This window comes from Hippocampus zosterae, chromosome 17 (assembly GCF_025434085.1).
Source record: "Hippocampus zosterae strain Florida chromosome 17, ASM2543408v3, whole genome shotgun sequence".
Lineage (NCBI taxonomy): Eukaryota > Metazoa > Chordata > Actinopteri > Syngnathiformes > Syngnathidae > Hippocampus > Hippocampus zosterae.
The window spans coordinates 7,235,484-7,245,342 of NC_067467.1; the positions used below are offsets into that span (position 1 = coordinate 7,235,484).

At 44.7% G+C, this 9,859-nt stretch overlaps 1 protein-coding gene across 1 annotated transcript; it reads left to right on the plus strand.

Annotated features, from left to right (window-relative positions):
- The first annotated feature begins 92 nt into the window (after positions 1-92).
- colgalt1a (collagen beta(1-O)galactosyltransferase 1a) lies at positions 93-8,437 on the plus strand. Its single transcript, XM_052048414.1, has 12 exons — positions 93-532; positions 4,524-4,634; positions 4,706-4,823; positions 5,759-5,893; positions 5,972-6,176; positions 6,391-6,510; positions 6,584-6,660; positions 6,910-7,016; positions 7,151-7,283; positions 7,379-7,506; positions 7,667-7,873; positions 8,156-8,437. The coding sequence occupies exons 1-12, from the start codon at positions 93-95 to the stop codon at positions 8,421-8,423; spliced, it is 2,049 nt and encodes a 682-aa protein (XP_051904374.1). The 3' UTR covers positions 8,424-8,437.
- The last annotated feature ends 1,422 nt before the right edge of the window (positions 8,438-9,859 follow it).

Genomic DNA, 9,859 nt, shown 5'->3' on the forward strand with positions numbered 1-9,859 from the left:
AAAAAAATGGCAGGAAACAAATTTGCAAAAGAGACACTCTGTGTTGGACTACCTTCTTGATCCTTTTAAGTTGCTCATATTGATTGCGATGAATGGTTGATTTCCCACAGTGGCAAAGTTCTCCCCTCCCTCCCTTTAACATGACGCCGTCCTCCCCTTTAAAGCCCAACTTTGCAGCTCCGCTACAACAGCACAATATCTTTTTTTTCTCCCGGTTTATAAGATTGCACCCAGCCGAGGCGGATAGTATTGTGTGCACCACCGTCCACCACTCACATCTATTTATGCAGACCAATTCCATCCGAGGAATCGCCATGAGCCACGGCGTCGTCTCGGCTCTGCTGTGTTTGCTGTGCGGCTTCTGCACGCCCTCCGTGGGCTACTTCGCCGAGGAGCGCTGGAGCCCCGAATCACCACTTTTGGCTCCCCGGGTCGTGCTCGCCCTCATCTGCCGCAACTCGGAGCACTCCTTGCCCTACGTGCTGGGCTCCGTGGAGCGCCTCGACTACCCCAAAGAACGCATTGCCGTGTGGTGAGAGAGAACCCCCCGCACCTCTATAAAGTGTTGGCAATTTTCCCAACATAAATATTTTCAAAAGTGCATGCTTTGGTGGAAGGTATGATGTTCATGAGCGGCTGTAAAAATTCTGCATGAAGTTGTGCTCTTGTGCACCACGTGTGTATGTAGTGAATATGATGTACATTGATCTGTATACGTGGAGGCGAGCGGGGGTGGGGTTGAGTGTTTGGGTGTCCAGTGATGCGCAGCCATCTCCAGTCATCGCAGGATAAGGAGTAGCGCGTTAACTCAACAGGGATTAATTTCTAAGATGTGTGTTGATCTTATAGTCAGGGGCATCCCACAGTTTGCTTACACGCTTGTGAATGCTGAGAGATGAGCATTCACACTTATGGCATAATGTCCCGTAACTGTTTTGTCCTGAGTGCAATTTTAACACAAAACATTTCCCCAATGTATAATTCATTCTGAGGGGGAAAAAACTATTGGTATTTTTGTTTGAGTGTTGCAAATCAGGGCGGCACGGTGGACGGCCGGTTAGCATGTCCGCCTCACAGTGCAGAGGTGCATGATTCAATTCCAACTCCTGCCTTCCTGTGTGGAGTTTGCATGTTCTCCCCGTGTGGCTGCGTGGGTTTTCTCCGGGTACTCCGGTTTCCTCCCACATTCCAAAAACATGCATGTCAGGTTAATGGAGCACTCTAATAGCAATAACAGTAGTGCACTTTGATGCGTGTTGACATTCGGGGTATTGTTTGAATGTTGAGAGGCAAGCATTCACACCAAAACATCCTGATGACAGCGGAGGTCACTTCAAAAATGTTCTTAATATGTTCGATGCAATCACACCAGTCTGAACACGATACTCTGATTAATGTTGTGGAATATGAATTAAGCAGAAAAATCTACCCGTTTTACTCTGTGTCTGAGCTTTTGCTTTGTACCCGCCACTTGCTGCCGACTGAAAATGACCTCATAGTGCAAAATGGCAGCCCCCCGAGATGAGTAAAAACAGGTGGACTTTTCTGCTCAATTGATATTTTACAAACACATATTAATCAGAATACCACGTTTAGACTGCTAAGATGCTTGGAACATATTTTTAAAACACATTTTTGACTTGACTTTCCCTTAAATAACAAAAAGGGGGCGTTCCAGACGACAAAATACTCAACTCAGTCACTGTTTTTGCCATGCTTAAAAAAAATCTGGAAAACTGAAATGGTGCAAAATGCTCGAGCGCAATAGCTGAACAATTCAGTACGACATTGTTAACTCATTCAATACCAGCCAATTCTCGACCAAGTCTGAAAAGACGTTTAAAAACGTCTTTGGGAGTGAATGAGTCAAGTCTTTGCATGTATTTTTTTTTTTCCAGGAATTGCCTTCAAACTTGTATAATGCATTTCTAAATACAGCTTTGAATTTACTTTACGGGGTCTTTAAACACTTACTTACACGCAATTTGTATGTAACTCTCAGTTCTCTCTCAAGCAAAAGTGAGGGGCGGTACACGTTTTTGAGTTTAACAACATGCCGCAACAGCCCACCCGCACCTAAACCCCGAGGAGGTATGCTTGTTACACACCAGTTTCACCTTATGTGGCTCCATTCATTCGAGCCAAGCTATTGCCCCCTCCCGTCCCATTTTGGTGGCCATCCAAAACTGCCCTCAAGCGATGACAGTTTTATCCATACAGCTGTGTCGTGTTGTTAACACATGCATATGTGGGAGACCTTCTTTTTTTGCAAGCCATCAGCAATGGATTCTGTTTCTACATTTGAAGCTTTATACGCAAGACGCAAGGCCCCCCCAAAAATGAAAGCTACTTGTGAATGTACCACCAACAGGCTTTGGACAAACATTTATTGGAGCAGAGAGGTTGCGTGTCATGTTTGAGGACTTGTAGACGAGCGATAGCTTTACAGGGAGCTGCTGCAGTGTTCTCACACACTCCTGAGAAATTTGTCCCATTCCATACTGTCTGGATATCGTCCATAGGAAGAAATAAATTGGCCCGTAACACAACTCGGAGCTATTCAGTGTGTTGACGCTGCCTTGTTTAATGCTGTAAAGTCCAAATAAAAGCAGGTTCATGCTGATTAAGACCCATGAAGCATTTGCTTTTTTGTAGCTTACAATTATTTGTGGAACTAGTGAGGGAGGACATAAGTGCTCATGTGGGAAATGACAGTGAGACTCAATGTGAAATTGTTGCACCCTGACTTTGTTCATTTTTTGCAGCAGAGAAAAACTAATGGCTCAGAGGGAACTTGGAATCGTTTGATCATGCCGTTACTTGTAAATAAGTCTGCCAATATAACAATAAATCACTCACAATTGAGCCAAGGGGAATATAAACAGAGTGAACAAAATGGGTTCAATGGCGTGAGGTACCCCACGTCGTTGCCTTTTGATCAGACAAGTTCACAAGTTCATTTTAATGCTAAGAGTCAGGAAGTTCACACAGAAACATTCCCGCATTAGCATATTCCAAATGAATGAATAAGCATGAAAAGTGCGTTTGCCGACATTCACACGGCGAGAATCCTGGCATTCATCCACAGACGGCGAGGAAGTAACTGCTATTTAGGAGAATGCTGAGAGCCAAACGTTTGCTCCAATGCTATCATGCGTAAACAGGTTTGTTTTTTTTTGTGAATGTTGAATGATCGGAAATCTTAAAAAAAAAAACATTCCCAGCAAGTAAAAATTTGAAAATGCTGAGTTCAGCATTCCCCCTGCCCCCAACATTTTACATTTATAGAGTGAGTAGCACACTGTGTTAATGTAAAAAGACAAGCACTCACTGATGCTTTCGTGCATTTACATTGCCTTCAAAAACCGACTGGCCTTTTTTTTTTGGGAGGGGGTGTATTTGTAAGGCCTATTTCGCCCACGAGTCTTCAGTACAGCTACTTGACAATATAATGTAATGAAGAGGGGACCCTTGTTGGCGCAGCAGGCAGCGCGTCAGTCTCATAATCTGAAGGTCGTGAGTTCGAACTTTTCTTTTGTGAGGGGGTGGTCGAGCTCATGGTTACCAAAGCAGCTCAGGCTGTTTGACCCCAGCTCCTCCTTCCCTGGTTGTTTAAGTGAGTACAGTAAATGAGCTAATGTCAAAGTCAAGTTAACCATGTGCACATCTGCTAGTGGACTCTTCAGAGTAAGAATGCAATTAGTTTGCCTGAATTATTTTTTTCATTAAGCTGCGATACAGACATAGTTCCTTTTCTTGAAGTCACAATTTTATAGCGGTTGATTTCACGGAAACTATTTCATTACCGTTGTGTTGTATTTGGAAAAAGCAATTCATTTATCGTTAGTTTTCTCGATTGGCTCAGAGGCCTGAGACTTTATCAGGTCATGTTGGTAAGCTAACCGTGAGCCAAATTATCATGGCGTCACTGTGTTACAAATACAGATTTAAAATGTATTATGTTGAAAGTATTGGATTTTACTTTTTAAATAGATTACAAATGGAGTTCAACAGTGAAATTATGTATTTCTCAGAAAACGGGGAGCTGCTAATGTGCTCATTAGCTTTGTGACCTAAACAAACTGATGTTAGCCGTACTAGTTAGCCGGTTAGCGCTAGCAGTAATACAGTATCTTAATGTCCTTAAAGTTGTCAAGAAGTAAATGGTGAAACTCTCGTAAATGTAGCGTCCTTTGTCTGCTAAGCTCAGCTGCGGAGAAGTTGGGTCACTGATGACTATAAAAAAAACAGTTTGTATACTGTATGTAGCACCATAGAAAGTTTTGTGGTTTTGAAACCAAGACTAACTGGCCCGTGCTTACTGCCATCACGGTGATGCAACTCCTGCAACTACCCGTCACATTCAAATGTGTAGATGTTGAGCTTTTTGTTTTGTATCGTTAACACTTGCCCTCATTCCCACAGCTTGCACACAATGTGATCCCATTACCCAACTTCTAGAGATGTCCTTTTTTCTGCTTCTTGTAACCTTTTAGATCTTGTTTACCGTTACATTTTGACAGGGTGGCGACCGATCATAACGAGGACAACACCACGGCCATCTTGCGTGACTGGCTAGTTAAGGTGCAGAATCTTTACCATTATGTGGAGTGGAGGCCAAAAGAGGAGCCCAGGTTGGTTGATTTGTACTAAGTGCTTGCTGAAGTTGTTGAGACTGAAGATGAGCTCCGGATGTCTGTTGCAGTCACTACGAGGACGAAGAGAGTCCCAAACAGTGGCCGGATGCCCGTTACGACCACGTCATGAAGCTGCGGCAAGTTGCACTGGAGTCGGCCCGTGAGATGTGGGCTGACTACTTCATGGTATGTCGATTTAATAAAGGCGGACTCATACAATTCGTTCAATCATTTCTTGGTACCTTGCGCAGTAGAAAGAAATACAACAACTAGAAATTGATTGTTAAAAAAAAAAAAAGAAAGAAAGAAAAAAAGGCCACAGCATGCTTGTTCATGCGCAGGGATTCGCAATCCCACGCTGTATGCCACATACAACGCAATGTCTCCACTTGCTTGGAAGTCAGAAAAGCAGCCAAGTAGGACTAAACCAGTCAAAAAAAGTCTTCCATGTCATACAAAGATCAAAGTCTCCACGGTGGTATATCTTGTAGTCCAATCACAGTCAACGGCTAAGTACAGGGACATTTTTGGCACTGTAAATTGGAATTGGACGCTGTCATATTTGTCTGCCGCCTTTCGATTCTGGTGTGGTTCATCTGCGATGTTGCCTCGCAGTGGCACAAAGATGAACCTCTGCATGTTTCTATTTGTACTCCCAAGCCCTGCCTGCTCACTGCAGCTTTTGAGCTTGGGGTGTAATTTAGCCACATGTAACATCCAGAAGCTTTGCCGCGTTTATTGCGCTACAGATGTCACGAGACTTTGGCCTCTGGTACAGAAAAGAGAGTGTGTGTGTGCTGTAAGCCCTCATTTGTTGTCTATTATTTATCATTACTTTAGTCGTAAAATACCTAAGCTGTTCATACCCCCATAAATTAATTTGATGTATAATTTTTTTACCACAAATTCCACAGTTGTGAGCAGAGAGAGAGAGAGAGAGAGAGAGAGAGAGACTATCTCTCTCTCTCTCTCTCTCTATCTGTGCTATATGTCTTATACTGCCCTCTGGTGGCCGTAGCGCTCCCCCCCCCACACACACACACACACCAGCGGGTATTTCCGTCTCCAAAGTTAAACTGCACTCTGAAATTTGACGCACATACTGTTCAATTCTTGTGCAGCTGATGGACTGTGACAACCTACTCACCAACCCAAACGTCCTCTGGGATCTCATAAGCGAGAATAAGACAGTCATCGCCCCAATGCTGGATTCCCGGGCGGCTTATTCCAACTTCTGGTGTGGGATGACCAGCCAGGTTCTCGCCACGTTCTTCTTTGGACGCTGACAACAATGATGAGCGTTCGTGGACTGATCCCCCGTTTTTCTTCGTCAGGGCTACTACAAGCGCACGCCGGCCTACATCCCTATGAGGAAGCGTGTGCGAAAGGGCTGTTTTGCGGTGCCAATGGTGCACTCCACCTTCCTGATAGACCTGCGGAAGGAGGCGTCCAGGCAGCTGGCCTTTCATCCGCCGCACCCTGAGTACAACTGGGCCTTCGATGACATCATTGTCTTCGCCTACTCAGCTCGGATGGCAGGTGAAGGCCAAGTACACAAAATGCCCTTTTTCCCCTAAACTTTTTTCAACTGTGACGTTCACACACTCACTTCGGATGGATAATTAAATGTCTTTTTTTCCCCAAGCGCACAGAGATGGGCCAAGTTAAAAATATCCAAAGTGTGCTTCTTACGGTTTGTGCACTTTGCTTTCATTGTTTTACGCTAACCGTGTCATTCTCTGCCCTCAAACAGACGTGCAGATGTTCGTGTGCAACCGAGAGATATACGGCTACATCCCTGTGCCGCTGCGCGCCCACAATACCTTGCAAGATGAAGCAGAGAGCTTTATGCATTGCCTGCTGGAAGTGAACAGTGAGTAGTACCAAGTCTGCTAAACTCGCTGCGCTAAACGGACAACTAACAGGAGCACCTGCTGTCTTTGTAGTACGACTTCCCCCGGTATTGCCGTCCAAGTATATTCCCGCTCCCTCTAAACACCCGGATAAATTGGGCTTCGATGAGGTAAGCGGGGACAATTTTGTCCCTCAGCATGCTTCCCTGCTCAATTAGAGTGGTACCTCGAACGAAGAGCATTGTGAAAGTCTGCTAGCTTAATGCAAACATGCAATCCAAAATGCCATAGGTGGGCGAATAAAACTAGCATCCATGTAGCAGTACCTGTAAACCTTAATAGCGTTTACTCCCGAACTCCTTTATTAGCTGTTGTGGTTCGGAATGTGCAATTGCAAGGAGTGCTTCTTGTGCGGCAAGGTCTTCATGATCAACCTCCGGAGGCGCACTGACCGCAGGGAGCGCATGCTGAGAGCTCTTCACGAGCAGGAGATTGACTGCAAGGTCACTGAGGCTGTCGACGGAAAGTGAGATTAAATTCATGACCCGATGGTGTCTTTTTTTCCATAGTACATGCCGGATTAGCCAGAAGCAGATTAGTACAATTAAAAAAAGCTACGTCACGAAAACTCATTTTCTTTCCCCCCTTGTCTGCTCGAAGGGCTTTGAATATCAGTGACGTTCAGGCGATGGGCATCCACATGCTTCCCGGGTACAGCGACCCCTATCACGGCCGCCCGCTGACCAAAGGAGAGCTGGGATGCTTCCTTTCGCACTACAACATCTGGAAAGAGGTCAGCAAGCCATGACCCAGTCCATTAACTGTGATATGATCGTCATCAACGTGATCCATGGACATTCTGATTGCGATTTCTGAAATTGCGGTCAGATCGTCGAGCGCGGCCTGCTCACCTCTCTGGTGATCGAAGACGACCTGCGCTTCGAGGTCTTTTTCAAGCGCCGTCTCATGTATCTGATGAATGAAATTGAGGATGAGGGACTCGACTGGGATCTCATGTGAGCGTGATTCCATTTTTTTTTACTCCCCGCCGACCCTCAAAGACTTTTAATCTTAAGTCAGCAATTTTGTGGGGGGAAACTTTTCAATCGGAGATCTAAATAAACTCAGTAGATGACATAGGTGCCCGGATTCCGAATCTCGCTCTTGTTTTGCCAGCTACATCGGCCGCAAGCGAATGCAAGTGGACCACTCGGAGAAAGCGGTGCCCAACATCCATAACCTGGTGGAAGCCGACTATTCCTATTGGACTCTGGGTTACTTGATATCCCTGCAGGGAGCCGAGAAGCTGTTAAGAGCTGAGCCTTTAAAGCGGGTGCTGCCGGTGGACGAGTTTCTCCCCATCATGTACAATAAACATCCAGTGTAAGTGAGTTTTACACTTTTACACAGACAAATTTTTCAGTTGGCTCACTGACATCAAAATCAACTTTCATTTCGTTCATCCATTCGTTGATGAAGCAACGACCAAGATGGAAGACTGTAATAACGTGGATGACATCATTCGCATTTGAATGTAAACAAACAACTGTTTAGTTTGTCGCTTCCATTCGCGCTGCACAAATATTACTGTGGGTGAACAACTGGCAGAGGATAGATTTTGTGCTTATTTGTTCAAATTGGATCTCCCACCCCTCCTCCTCCCAGGACCGACTACATGGAGCAGTTCGAAACGCGTGACCTGAAAGCCTTCTCGGCGGAGCCCCTCCTGGTGTACCCCACCCATTACACAGGCGACTCGGGATACATCAGCGACACGGAAACGTCCACCGTGTGGGACAACGACAAGATCCGCACGGACTGGGACCGAGGACGCTCGGGTAAAACTCACGAGCAGGGGCAGCTCAGCACCGAAGCTCAGAACTCGGACGTGTTGCAGTCGCCGTTGGACAGCACGGCACGGGATGAGCTGTAAGACAAACTCGCTCCCCCCCAAAAAAGATAAAAAAGTACCCCTTTTGTTTTGTAATTTGACACTTTATGCTTTGGCATCACAGTCAAAAAAAAGTTGTGTTCTGACATGCTCATGGAAAAGGCACTAGACTTGCCACACGGGATGGCATTTGCAGTACCCAGCGTGTGTCTGTCATACAGAAAAGAAGCTTTCTATCTCGTCGGTTGTCCTAAGGTGACGTTTACACTGTGATTCGGGATTTCAGTCTAGTAAACGGGTTCACACCTCTGCTTGTCTTCCTCTTTGGCGTGGCCAAACAGAAACATTCCTTCAGAAAGTATCGTAGCAGATCCCCCACCCCCTCGCCAAGATTTTCCGAATAATATCATTCAATCCGGATTGAATCAGAAGCAACAGCACCAAAAACGCTGCGCTAATTCTTTGAGACGCTGTCAAGAAAGAAACTGACGCCTCGCATCGTATCTCATCGGTCCACAACATGTGCTTTGGTGTTCTCCAATGCCACTATACAATTTCCACGTCGCCACATCAGCTTGGGCGGGCGGCTGCCGACGAGACAAACCGCACGCCTGCGCCTCATCTCTTCACCAGCAAAGTATTTACAGATGCACGTCAAACACATCTAAACACACACACACAGAAATGTAATTTATCCGCGGCGGCTTGATTGAAGGCTCTTGAAATAAGACGGGATGTCACTCTTTTTCGCCTTATTCCGTTTCTTTACTCGGATTATAGCAGCATGTTAAAGACTTTATAATGACACTATGTATTGCATTGGAGATGCAACCCCCATTTTTGGGGTTACTTTAACCACTGGGAAGCCATGATAAGACAAAGAAAATATCTTTCACTCGCGACATGACTTGATCCTCGCAGAACAAAAGTGCACTTTAAGTCCGTCTGTGGAGTTTCGACGTCACTTGGGGCACGCGTGGGTAATTATCCGCCAAGAAGAGCGTGTGGGCTGCCAATGAGATGCTGAGAAATCCTGTTGGACATTTGCAAAGTTAGTTTATTGAAAGTCACACAATAATTCTGATTACATTTTTGCTTTATTTTTTTTTTTATGAGCACATTTTTCTTTATTTTTAACTTTTTTTTTTACTCGGAATAATACACTTAATTTATATTTTCTTTCTTTGACTGCTCATTTGTCTTTATTTTCTGCTAAACCGAATACAATTATCCCCAAAATGTCTTTCCGAGGATGAGTATAGCCGTTTATTTTTTATTTAGATGAGTGCGTTTCACCTCCATTTTTTTGACTAACCTAAGTAAATTATTTTTAGTTTTGCTGTCCTTTTTTTTAATGAAGATGAGTAGCTTTTTCTTTTTTTAACTTAGCGCAGTACATTTTCCTACTCTTTTTTTATTAATCCAGATGAGTAGTCTTTTTTATTTATTTGAGTCATTTAAAGTAACTTTTTAACTCT